The following is a 14,184-nucleotide window of genomic DNA, read 5'->3' on the forward strand; positions in this document are numbered from 1 at the left end:
ATATATAAAGTAACATAATTATAATAATTAAATAACATATAATCATAATTATATTTATATTTATAAAAGTATGGTCCCAATGCTGTTGATAAAAAATAATAATTAATATATATTATAATAAAGTAATAAAAGTAATGAATATATTATAATAAAGAACTTATAAATTATTATATATAAACAGAATATTTTTGAAAATTCTATATAGTTAATACATGGCTTTATAAATATATTCAGTGAAAGTTCAACATCACATGTATGATTCGTCATCGCAAAGATGAAATGAAACCTCCAATGTGCTGTTGTGTAAACCCATTCTTACGTAAATCGTTGAATTTAATTAGCAATTAATGTAAGAATGGATTTATAAAAGATTTTTTCTTTTTTAAATCATGTTTCATGAATCAGTGTCAGTGTCTGTGTGTGTGTGTACCTGCTGGAGGCTCCGTTTGGCCTGTAAGGCGGATCCCAGCTTCTCTTCCTGTTTTACCCTCATCTTCACTATCTCATGTAGAAACTTTTCCTTTGACTCTTTTGAGTCCAGGCCATTGTCAAGTGCTTGCCTCAGCGTCTCCAGCTCCGACTCCAGGTTTGTCATGGCATGTCCCTCCCCTCCGGACACCAGGGGACTCTCAGGGGGCCCGCTGGCTGGCGTCAGAACTGCTGGTAAGGTGGCTCCGGGGCCGGAGGGAGAGTTCAAGTCCTTAGCAGAGCTCGAGGATGTAAAAGATGGGGAGGAGAGTGAGGAAAGCGATGAGGTGACTGAAAAAAAAAAAAAGATAGAGAAGAGACATAATTAAGTGATGGATCAGAGTACGTGGGCTTCACTGGTTCATATGTCAGCCAGTTTTATCAAGCAGCTGTCAAACACACAAGATGTGCTTTAAAATGAACCGTAAAGGATGAGGAACGAAAGAACCCTCATTGATTTTCTGCCGCATTCACACAAGAGCTGTTACCGTTCTAATCCACCTCTCTCCAGAGCGCTCAAGGTTGACTGAAAATGAACTGTGTGCAAATGAATTGTGAACGAAATCTTAATGTATTTAAACGAGCACTTTTGTTTCACAACGCAGCGACAAAATCGAGGGTCGCAGTTAAAACACTATTGACCCAAATTGGTCTTCAAATATGTTAAAGGAATGTAGCATTCCTTCATTACAATGTACCACATACAATGTTAAGACTTGTGGTTTTACTGTCTAAACAGTGTGTATTTTGTGCCATAGAATTCAATTGTGATTGCATTAATGTAAAACTATTTCTGATCATTTTCCAAAGTCTAAATTATTTTCTGTGATACTTCACATTGCGTTTATTTGTATAAATGATGTACTGTTATTTATATAAAAACAGTTTCAAATGAGGTCATTTATTCCTGTGGATTTTCATTAGCCATTACTTCGGTCTTTAGTGTCACATGATCCTTCAGAAATCATTCTAATATGCTGATTTGGTGCTCAAAAAACATTTCTTCTTATTATGATTAATCTTGAAAAAAGTTGTGCTTCATTTGAAATAAAAATCACATTTCAGTGCAGTCTTGCTAAATAAAAGTAACAACTATCAACTGTCACCATTGATCAAAGGTAGGTATCACAGCATGAAAGTCTAACCTAATTTTCTGCCGTCAATAAAGCTTAACATGCTTTGAACCTGGAACATTCCTTTAATGAGGTGGAGTGACAGTGAAAAGGTGTGTCATGTACTCACATTCCTCACGGCTCTCCACTTCCACCTCCACCTCCACGTCCGAGTCTCGCTCCTCCTGAGAGGGCGGCAGGGGCTTGCTGGCAGTGGCCGAGGGGCAGGGCTGTGGGCTGGGGTGGGTCTCACCCGTCAGCCTCCTCTTCTTCCCGCGGCTGGCACCTTCGCTTTCCGCCCCATGTGGGTGTGAACTGCTCGGGGCGGTAGGAGAGGCCTGCCCTCCTTTCTGGAGGGGTGTCAGAGCTACGTTGGGGGCCACGGCGCTCTCCAGGCTCTTGTAGTTGTAGAAGCTGCAGAAGATGATATGGAGTGAGTGAGCAGACCACGTATATGCAGTGATGCAAATTTTTAGTAACAGTTCACAAATGATGCACTACTGGCTGCTGCTTGTGTAACGGCATTACCTAACATCACCTTAAAGAGTACGGGTGATTTAGTAATGAATAATCCCAACCAAATGGCAGGTTGACAGGAAAAAGCATCTCTGCCACCCACAAAAGAAGGGTGGGGAGAGAACAACGACTGTTGCGAGCGGTTTCTGGGCTCGACGCATGACTCACCCAAACCCCCTCTAGTTATGACGGTAAAGTTAAAACCACATATATCTAAACAAACAATGGCCAACAGGCTTGCATCATGTTCCTCTGTAGAGAAGATCCAAACCTTATGCTGATTTGCTTTAGAAAAACCGCAGCCGAGCATGACTAACATGCTGGTTTCACACTACATATGCACACCCTTTCTTAAGGTTACTTTTACAATCTTTGTGCACTAAATCATCTTTTTAATAAAATGATGATTGCACAATGAAATGATGGTGATGTAGATTTGACTTTTAACTGCAGGTTGTGGTATATTATCAGAAAATGAACATCATTTAAATTATGTTAAATAAATAACTATTATATGCTAATATGATGTGAGTATTGACCAATCAGAATCAAGTATTTCAGAGTGCCATATAATATTTATTCTTATTGTTTACCTGTCACGTAACATGCTAGCAGGCCTGCAGCCTCCCTCCTTATCACCAACAGAGATGTTTGGAGACCATGGCCTGAAGGCAGACGGTCTCTGTCTGGGCTGGATGCAGTTGAGCCCCTGCAGCAAGACAGAGAGATGTTAAAAGACGCCTATTGAGTTACATGTAAGTTTTTCACAGTTGAGAACACAATCATAATACATTTGAACATGAACACAGAGAACAGAGACCATCTGCATGGAGAGCATGAAAAATATATATATTTTTTTGCTTGCTGAAAGTCTCTTGAATTTAACATTTAAAAGTGAGAGAGACAGATAAAACAAGCTTGAAGAATGACCAGCAGTACAAGTACACCGAGGTCACTGTGTCTGCTTGAAATCGGAGAACTCTGCGAGCCTATTTGCAGGCTCTCTTCGTTTTAGGAGAATTGATTTTTTTCAAAAGAACATCCTCAGTTATTTTGGGTTGAGATCTTGTTTCAGAAGAATCTGATTCTCTGTGGCAAGAAAACAGTTGCCTGGCTCCAAACATCATCTTAGGAACGGCCAAGTTTCGTAAACAGACTTGTACAATATTAATACACAGATAAATATATAATTATCTGAACTCTGTACTTTCACACAACTAATCACATGTATCCACCAGCAAAAAAAATAAGTTTAGTAACCTTATTGGCTGATGCAGAGAGGGATCGTAGCCAATCAGGTTGCTTATCTTTGTCTCTTGAGGGCAACTGTGCTGGAAAGTCATCGTGTTTGGACTTCTTGGCAGGAATGGGATCAGACGCCTAGAGAGGGAAGAAAAGAAAGCCAAAAAGAGAGAGAGAAACGATGAGCATTGCTCAATATGAAGAAAAATGAAGTCATCATCATTCTGATTTGCTACATTTCACACATTTGCGTTCGATTCAGTGTACATCGTACCGTCTATGTCAGGCGTTCAGATGCTCTCGGTAAACTACAGTACAGTACAGTAATAGCAGGATTGATGCAAGCAGTCGGTCACATTAAATGAGAGCCGCGCTAGAGGGTGTCTATCACTTCAGACAGAGCTGTGAACTGCAGGAGACAGGTGCAAAGGGAACGTATCTGAGGACTAAAACTGTGAACGTTAAATTTAGTACGCGTGTTGACACTATGTGAGACTGCGTGTGTGTATGCCGGAAGGAAAAGGTCGGATGTATTGTTCAGATGCTTAATACGTTGACAGAACCATCTGCTATCATGTTGCCATGTGAATACGCGAGTGCAAATGTACGTCAAGGCAGTATTTGTTTAGTTCTGTCACTAATGACCTCACTCCTGCTGAATTCCTCACTGACTGCAGTATAATCCCTAAAATACTCTGACCTTCCTTTTCTACACTCTCATTTACTCCAGAAAACCTGCAGTGTGCGCCGCCCACACATTTCTAGCTTATTATCACAAACCGCAGACGTTTAAATGCTAAAATAATGCACAATGACTGGACAAGCGGTATCAGCCTCCGGCTCAAGCGGTATCAGCCTCCGGCTGTAAATCTGCGCCAACTTTGCCTGGTGGACTTTGCGAGAGCTATTTTCGAGCAGGGCTTCTCGTGGGAATGTGAGAGAAACCCAGCTGACAAACTGCAGCGTCCCGGCCTAGTGCCCTAACTGGCCCCGCAGCAGGGGCTTCTGGGTAAGATGCTTCCAACTGGGTTGCACGGTGCGTCTGGAAGGTCTGACACAGTTGGCCAATCATACGCTGAGAGAGCGTCATGTTAAAGTCTCTTTTTTTCCAGTCAGAGATGCAAAATGTTTTGTTTTTGAATAAACACAGTGGGGGAGTCAATTACTTTCAGAGTGAAAAGAGGGCCATTAACGCAAAAGAAAACGCTGATGGGCCGGTGCTGTTTGCATACATGAATGATTGCATCACGCATGACCTCATTCGGCAGGCCGATCTGCTTGGGCGTGGTGAATTTCCAGCAGCAGAGCATGATTATATGACCCCGAAAACAGTCACTTTCCACGTGCCTGTGTTTATTCGTGGATTAGACCTCTGACATAATGGCACCAAATCTGGAAGATCTTCCCTGATCTGGGCTAGGTTTTGGCAAAAAACTCATACTAGAAAAAGATGGCAAATGAGATCTGGATAGAAAAGCATAAGAGCCACTAGACCCAATTTGCATTAGTCAAAGGATGGAATATTTAACTTATTTAGACTATATATAAAACTATTATTAACTTATACACACACTTATATAAAATAAAAAATATATACATTATAAAATTATTTCTTAGCTCACTTAAGTGAACAGTTCAGTTTATCTCTCTCTCCATATTAGTTCTGTCAAACGATTAATCGCGATTAATCACATCCAAAATAAAAGTTTTTGTTTACATAATATATGTGTGTATACTGTGTATATTTATTATGTATAAATAAATACAAACGCATGCATATATTTAAGAATGTTATATTTATATATTAAATGTATTTATATATAATATAAAATATAAGAATATGAATATATAAATGTATAAACGTAAATATTTTAAATATATATACTGTATGTGTGTATTCATATATACATATAAATAATAAATATACACAGTAAATATACATATATAATGTAAACAATTTTTTTTATTTTGCGATTAATCGTTTGACAGCACTAATATATATATATATATATATATATATATAAAACTTTATAATATATAATATAGATTTTTAATAATATATAGAATTTACATTTTTATATATAATGTAAATATATATATATATATATATATATATATATATATATATATATACACACACACAAACACTGTTTACTGTAGTGCAAAAAAATTATTTTAAATGCAATATACATTTGTCAGTGAATAGACAAACAAGTGAATTTAGGCATCACAACATTATATATTTGTAATATATATATATTTGTAATCAATGCACTTGCAGTATTCTAGACTCTAGTGAGCATCCTTATAAGAACATGCTAACTGCAGACAGTCAGATGACCATAGTCAGGCCACACTGCAGGAGAGAGGAAATGACCTATAAATAACATCCTTGTAGCTGTTTTTTGCTCTCCCTTAGTCTGGGTCTTCCAGTTGGACCCTTCGAGGTCCCTTTATAACACATCAGCCCACACCAGAACTCTAACATTGACTGGACAGCCTGTGGGGTTACATCACTCAGATAAATATATCAGTATATAAAGACTATATAAATATAAAGCCAGTCAGACAAAATATAGAGAAGCCAAGATTCGGATTTAATATCGGATTACTACCTGACAGTCACTAAAGTGAGCAGTTGAAGAAGAGCTGCATTTGAGACATGGCCCGAGGAAAGACAGAGATCTTTAAATAATGCTTCTATTTCTATCTTCTACTTTGTATTTTAGAGTCTCTGTCTATCGGTCTGTCATTTCCACAGTCATTGCATCCTCTTTATTTCACCTGATGGGCAGCAAAGGGGCCCCATTTTAATACCCCCCTTTTAAACTGGTCCCCAGCTTCCATTCTCACATCAAACAATGTGCTTACGGGTACGAAAATGGCACCAACCCATCCAGTATCTTAGTGTGTGTGTGTGTGTGTTGTGTGACAGAAAGGATGCTGTAGACAGACATCCAAAGCACTGTGAGACATGCAGACAGGAAATCACACCTTTTGATAAGAAGCAGGACGCAGCAGCATGCGAGAGACATACTTAGATGCGAGCTCAGCTCTGAAAAATGCACAAATACATGATCTCTTTTTGTCTTTCTGAGGAATCTCACACCTTGCTTTCGTCATAGTAATTCTGGCACTAGAAGACAGTGCATAGATGTCTTCAAATTGACTAAATAAGACACATGCACAGTAAAAACAGGAGTACACAAGATGGACAAGTTTCTGCAAAGTGGTTTAAAACTGCAGGTGTCTGAGGAAGGGCGGGTGCCAAACACACACACACACACACACACACATTCTGCCTTGCACGTTGGTGTGAGAATGGAAGAAAGGTTTTTGCTAGAAGGTTTTTTTGTTGCCCGCTTGAGGGATGACAAAGGAAATGTATTTCGAAGGGCTGAACACCCGCACGAACATTCACTTCTTGCCACATTACACACAATTAACCTACTAAACAAGCTAATGGAGTTGCTAAATCGTCTCTCCTGTCTCGTTGTCCTCATAATGCCACCACTCCCAGTCTAGTCCTGTGTTTCCTGTGGCACAGATTGCAGGATTTCCCTCCTAAACAAGCAATTGCGTTCCAAACAAACATGACTGACAGAAACTTCCCCATGTGACGCTGGCAATGTAAACAACTTCCTAGGGTCTGTCTGTGTTACTGCTTAAATAAAGCAATAAGCCAAAAAGAATGAAAGTGGTTTTACCACAGGTAAGGCACAATGTGAAGCCTAAGATTTTTTTATATGAATATAAATTATAATATGTATTTATATTTAAAATAATATTAACATCAATGAATAATAATAGTTTGTTTTTATTATTAATTTTTAGACACTGTGTGAAGCCTAAGAAAAATAGGAACATTGATGTTAATGTTTTCATAAGCTTCTCATTGTGTCTAAAATTAGTAAATAAAATAATATTATTAAAAATGAATTTTAATTAATTTATATTAATAATAATATTAGTATTAACATTCGAAACAAACAACTGAACTATTCATGTAATTTACAACAAATTATTTAAATGATAAATATAATACAGTAGTAAGTTTAATAAAAATAACTTTGGTTAATATTAATAATTGTATTTTATTAATCATTTTAGACACTGTGTGAAGCCTAAGAAAAATATAAAATATTAATATTGAGATTAATATTAATATTTTACCTCATGGTGTGTCTAAAAATAAATAATAAAATATTTATTAATAATTAATAATATTAATATTAGCATTAATATTTAAAACAAACAACTGAACTTTTCCAATAATATAGTTCTTTATAAAAACAATACACATTTTACAATTTCATTTATTACATTTTACATTTATTTAAATTTATCAACATAAAATGTTTTAACATTAGATTAGACGATTAGATTGGTAAATACATGCTTTGGAATTTTTCGAGTTTTCAAAACAAATTGAAACCTAGTTGTGATTACCACGGCGTGGCTTGTTCCCGTCTGTGAAGTTCTCCACAGACAGGTTTGATTGATGAATGTTGCTATTTAACTGTGAGACAGGCTGAGACTATGAGACAGGTTTTTTTAGAAGCTTGTGCGACAAGCTTGTATATCCACGCAAGTGTGAACGCCAAAAAAGCAAACCAGTTTTTTGTCAGTGTGTGCAAGCAATACTCCACCCTCTCTCTGACCTGAACATGGCCTCCCCCTTGAGCTGAGCTGCAGGCCTCAGCCGGAAGGGAGGAGCTTCCTGTAAAACTAGCAGAGCGCAGCTCTCCCTCTCTCCCTCCGTCTCTTGCAGTCTTCAAACGGGTTGTCATATTTCTCACCAGGCAGTGACCACAGAAACCTTAACCGTACAGGTGTCAGACTAAACTTGATCTACATGGTCCACAATGTTGCATTTGAGAGCGTTTTGTCCATACGTTGAGATGATCAAAAGTGAAAACTCTCATTTAACTTCAATTAGAAAGGCTGACAATTCTAGGTATGAACTTTCTTTGCAACAGGCATCTCAAAGACGTATGCAAAAGCATTTGGGCTTCACAGATGCTGTCGCATGGGAATAATTCTTCCCAAAGGAATATGGTTCGATTGGTGGTAAACGCGTGTTGTTCTCTGAGAAATCTGGCTTTCGGGGAGGTAGAGGTTTAAAGTGAAACGAGTGGTTTTCTCTCTCATGCGTTCGCTCTCTGGGAGAGTACCCAGCTCATTAGGAACGTTGTGTCTGTACACCACACTGCTAGACAAAACATCTCCCTAACTATGCCAGCAAACACATACAGATGTTCACAGCGTTTTTCTCACTTTCCCAGACTATCAGATGTTTGTGACACTTTTGCATTTAATCGTGTTTGTTTACCTGTAGATTCAATCTACAGAGCATTCACACAGAATACGGTTTCAAATAGGTTCATCATTCAAACTTTATTTTTGTTGTTGTTGCTTATATCATACTGTATATCAGTGTTGCTATTGTTAACAAAAACGAAAATGACAATTCGAAAGTTTAAGCTGAAGTACTAAAATGAACAAAAAACTAAAATTAAAATTAATTAAAAAAAATATAAAAATGACAAAAATTTAGGGCTGCACAAATAATCGAATTTCTAATCGCGATTACAATTACGGATGCCACAATTACGTAATCGTTCAAAGCACTAATGTTATTCTGCGTGCTTAAGATGTGTTTTTTTTCTTTCTACATGTTATCTTAAGGGTTTTTCCATTATTTTAATTTTAGTTTTAGTATAACATTATAATACCATTCATATTTTTACTTTTTTATAATTTAAAGAAACCAATCCAAAGTATATTTGACATTTGAGGCTTAATACTATAGAAAAGCACAAAGTTTTTCAGTTAGAGTGTTTTTAGCTTGTTTATTGTCCTATAAAAATACGGCATGCAGTTTCATCAAACAATGGTGTAAACATCCATGTAAATTGTGATAATCGTAATTAATAATCGCAATTACAATTTCAAGGGAATAATCGACCATTATGATTATTGTCATAATTGTGCAGCCCTACAAAAATGTAATTACTAAAAGGAAAAACATGGCTGAAAAGTTGGCTGAAATAAGTTCAAGCTGAAGTACTAAAATTACTAAAAGCTAAAATAAAAATTAAAGCTATACAGAAATGTAATAAAATAATAATATAAAAAAGGCAAAAACAAAATGACTAAAATTTGAACTAAAGTAAAAAACAGATCATTTAAAACCATACAAATACCAGATCATTTATAACCATAAATAGATGACTCAAAACCATATAAAATAAAAGCCAATTCAAAATATTAAGTATTATAATAGTATATAAATAACACTGACATACATACAAGACATGTTTTTGTTTTGCATGCAAGACTTTTGGCTTAGAATAATTGTAGAACTTTATTATCAAAGAAAAATAAACAAATTAAATGATATACAGTATATGAACTAATACAATTCATTAATGTGTTAATTTTTAATACATATATATATATAAATTATTGAATTATTATTATCATTTATAATAAATTATTATTTATATTCATATATTTTTTAAATATTGCTATAAATTTTTTTATAAATTATTATTTAATCAATTTCTTGACACTGCATTCAAAATCCATTCAAAAATCTGAACGGTCAATGGGCACAATACAGAACAACACATCACGTCGGGGCTATTTTTAGGACTCAGATTGCATGGTGGGTAGAAATATTTTGCTGTACATTGTTGGACAAAGGTCTCGGCAGAGGACTTAGGCCTGTCATTAGTGCCTATGGTGTGTGTTTTGAGGTTGTGCTTCCAGGAAGAGTCCAGTGACTCCAGACATAAAGCTGCACAACACAACAAGTGCACCACAATAAGGCAAAGCAACTAAATAAGGACCATCCCCTGCAATCCCACATGCACGGTCCAGCACAGACTTCATTTCCAGACTCAAAACCACAGAGCAGCACACAAATGCCGCCGCACACACGAAACCACATCAAAAGTGAGGCGTTCTGTGCAGCTGCATGCTTGCATATTCAACTAGAAACACACACACACACACACACACACACACACACACATAAACCTGGTGTTTTCTAAACTTGGTCACACCAGAGAGGAGGGATAGGGTTCCACTTCCTCTCCAAATTTGCTTTGGCAACAGCTTGTGTGGGAACGCAGTAGGCCCTGTTCCCTTCGGACACACAGGGGGCAAATCCGTAGTACAGGAAAGACGGTACATGTCCTGCTTTTTCACGGCGGCCATTGTCACACACCTCACTGTAGTAAAAAACCCTTTTAATGTTCCAATCTGCAAAACAAACTTTATTCAAAATTAGAAGCTGTGAATTTAACCAACAATGTACGGCAGTAGAAAGAGAGGGAGATATATATATATAGATAAAGAACGACAAAGAGAGAGCGAGAGACAGAGCAAGAGAGCCCTCGGGTGCATGCAGACGTGGGGAGGAAAGAGAAGAATCCAGAGAGAAGCATAAATCTATGACTCATTTACTCTCAAAGTTAAAAGCATCTAAGAGCAGGATAATCACATTTCAATGTTTTTCAAAAGTTGTTGAAATGGCTGAGGCTGGACCCTAATGGGCACTTATTGATCTATGAGTGTGTGTATGTTGCTTTCTTCTACCATGCCTTACCTCATGTCTACTAATAGCCAGATCTCTACTCTCTTGTTAGAAGCAGCTTTTTTTTTTTGATTGATAGCCAATAACCAATATAATAACCAATATCAAAAATCTAAAAGGTTTTGTCTGTTGTTTTTTTTTATTCATGATACATCAAATATACATCAAGAATTGTATATTAAATAATTATAAATCTTTTTTATAAATAAATATTTTATACATAATATATATACATATTTTTATTAATATTTTCTAGATTTTCTTTTCTTTTTTCTACCAACAGTGCTAATTATTTTATTATGGATAAACAAAATTATTACAGATACATTGATGGCTTTATCTGGGGATAATAATTTGAAGCATTGTATTATAATATATTATATTATATTATATTAATCATTCAAAATATATTATATATAATATTTAAATATTATACAATTCAAATATTAAAATAAAACAATAAAAACAAAATAAAATAAAATTCGAAAAAATGTGCCCTGGACAAATCACACTTATACTACTACTAATAATACTTAAAAAAAATATTGACAATACTGATTTTTGTCACTTATTACAAAATTTCCGAGTGTGAGACAGTGGTGAACTTGCTTTCCAGCTTTGCAGATGGCAGTAGTTTCTAGCAAAGTTCAAACGCTGTGACAGTTTAAACCCCCTCAGGAGAGAAGCTTCTTTCAGCCAGGACTCGTTTTTCTTTTCTCGCTCTCTTTTTAATGACTGCATTTCAGCGCTGTCAAAGGAGCCGCCATCGTGAGTGTGCTCATAAAAATATTCAGAGAACCTCACCGAAAAATTCCTGCGTTTATGACCTCATAAAGTCAACCATAGTGAGACGGAAAAAGTTGGAGAGAGAGATTTCTCTCACTCATACGAAGGAGAGGAAAGACAGACAGAAAGAAAGAAGGAGAGAGGGAGCAGGTTAGGCTTGGTGACAGGCCGTTTGAATTCAAGTGATGTGCATAGTGACATTTTAAAAATCTATAAATATACAAGACAAAAACTCTAGACAACTAGTCAAACTCCGAAAATGACTAGTCAGTTGTTGGACAACTCATTGCTTTTTAGTTCCAGCATGGACTCATATTAATAACAGTGTGTGTGACTCTGTATGTGTGTGCAGGCATGTCCTGTTTCCAGACAGCTGGCCTGGGACGTGGGTCTCACACTCACATTGGTGCTCAGTGTTACTTGGGGGCAGTGGAACAGTGCGAGGTATTTCGGTAATCTCTGCAGAGTCAAACGCACATTTCTGTACATGTGACGGACTGAGAGAAGCGCCAAAACAAACACGCGCTCGCACAGAATAGGAAACATGGCCTACACACACACTCATTCAAGGAGAGTCAGAGGTCACAAACTCTCGAGACAAATGAAAGGGGAAAAAGATGAGAAGGGAAATGAAAGAGCGATTGATTCAGGAGATGAGGACGAGCATGTGTGGCACTGACTGATGCTTAACTAGCCAGTTCAGACAAGAACGTGTGTGGGTTGTCTTTTTGACTTGGTAATCCAGCTATTATTGTAGCTAACCCCACTATTCTCACTCTTTTTTTTTTGTCTGAGAGGCCTGGAGCATCTCAACAGTTGAATTGAAAAGACACTATTCTAGCAATTTAGGTAATTTCCATAATTCTGTTACAATCCTGCCTTCAAAAACATATGACAGCCACTTTTTTTGTTAGCAAACCTGCACAGACACAAGCAGTGAGCATTTCTAATGAATGGAAAAATAGTTTTTTACTTTTTTCTATTTACACCCTTATGAAAATTAACCATGATTTTACTCCAAATAAAACCAAAAAACATGGTTACTATAGTTAAACCACAGTAACCACAAATTAACCATGGTCTTTCTACACTAACCATAGTTTAACCATGGTATTTGTAGTAAAACTGTGGTTATACAAAAGGTAATCAATATGCCAAAAAACCATGGTTACTACACTTTTACTATAATAAAACCATGGTTAATTTTCGGAAGCTTACAGCTGTCACAAAGACATGATTTCTCATGACACTTATTTCATCTGTCTGGACTTTTTATTAGAGGTATTTCAAAACAAACTTTCACAGACATTTAGCCACAATGCTAATGCAACACTGATGTAACGTAACATACCATTCAAAAGTAAGATTTAAAAAAAAAAAAAAAAAGTATACTTTCATATTCAGCAAGTTTGCTTTAAATTGATCAAAATAAACAGTAAATACATTTATAATGTTACAAAAGATTTCTATTTCATATAAATGCCATTCTTTGGAACTTTCTATTCATCAAAGAATTTTAAAAAATTAACGTTTCAACAAAAATATTGAGCAACTTTTTTCAAGATTGATAAAAAAATAAATGTTTCTTGAGCAGCAAATCAGCATATTAGGAATTATACTGAAAATTCAGTGGAAACAGTGGAACAATTTAAAATAAAAAACTTTTAAATTGTAATAAAATTTCATAATAGTACTGTTTTTACTGATTTTTGATCAAATAAATCAAGACTTGGTGAGTACAAGAGATGTCTTTCAAAAACATTTAAAAAAATCTTACTGACTCCAAACTATTGAATAGTAGTGCATGATATAGACTCCACTGGAATACATTTTTTTATCCTCTCTCTTCAAAATTAGTTCATTTTAGAGAACTCAAGCAATCTTTTTTTTTTTGATCTCTCATTTGTGATTAGTCATTTCCTATAAGCAGGAAGTACAAGAAATATGACAAACGGCAGCTGAGAGGCCGTCTCTCTCTCCATCTGTTTCGTAATGTTCCATTTTCCCCGCTGTCCCATTTTGTAACACCATAATACTTGCAGTCAACATGAATTGAGAAATCAATGGTCCGTTTACATCCGATTTGGGTAAACACCAAATCAAATCAAATAAAATAAATAAATGGCCCCATGTTTCCCGCTTGTGGCCCGAAGAAACAATTGCGTTATTAATAAAGAAATCATTCGGAAGGGGGCCATTAAAAATAGCATAAACAGTGGATGACACACAACAGGATGAACTTAAACGAACTTAAATGACCCCACCTCCCTTAACAATTTGTACGTGTGCGTGCTTTCCCAGCATGCACTGTCTAGTCGGAACACACAGGGACAGTCATGAAAGCATTCGGAAGTGTTATGGAAACCCGGGACCATTATGGAAAGCAGGAGACCACCGGGGAACGCTGGGGACAATGCATGGCCTCTGTTCCTGACGCTGACCCACCCGGACCTGAGC

General features: G+C 36.4%; 1 protein-coding gene across 1 annotated transcript in view; it reads right to left on the reverse strand.

Annotated features, from left to right (window-relative positions):
• LOC107599811 (ski oncogene-like) overlaps window positions 1–14,184 on the reverse strand; it is a 73,456-nt gene that overhangs the window by 4,083 nt on the left and 55,189 nt on the right. The window contains exons 2-5 of the mRNA XM_016291501.1: window positions 3,357–3,476; window positions 2,690–2,805; window positions 1,711–1,994; window positions 431–759 (exon numbers count right to left, since the gene is read on the reverse strand). Coding sequence (XP_016146987.1) covers window positions 431–759; window positions 1,711–1,994; window positions 2,690–2,805; window positions 3,357–3,476 — 849 coding nt within the window. The remainder of the gene's footprint in view (window positions 1–430; window positions 760–1,710; window positions 1,995–2,689; window positions 2,806–3,356; window positions 3,477–14,184) is intronic.

This window comes from Sinocyclocheilus grahami, unplaced genomic scaffold (genome assembly GCF_001515645.1).
Source record: "Sinocyclocheilus grahami isolate Dianchi unplaced genomic scaffold, SAMN03320097.WGS_v1.1 scaffold272.1, whole genome shotgun sequence".
Classification (NCBI taxonomy): domain Eukaryota; kingdom Metazoa; phylum Chordata; class Actinopteri; order Cypriniformes; family Cyprinidae; genus Sinocyclocheilus; species Sinocyclocheilus grahami.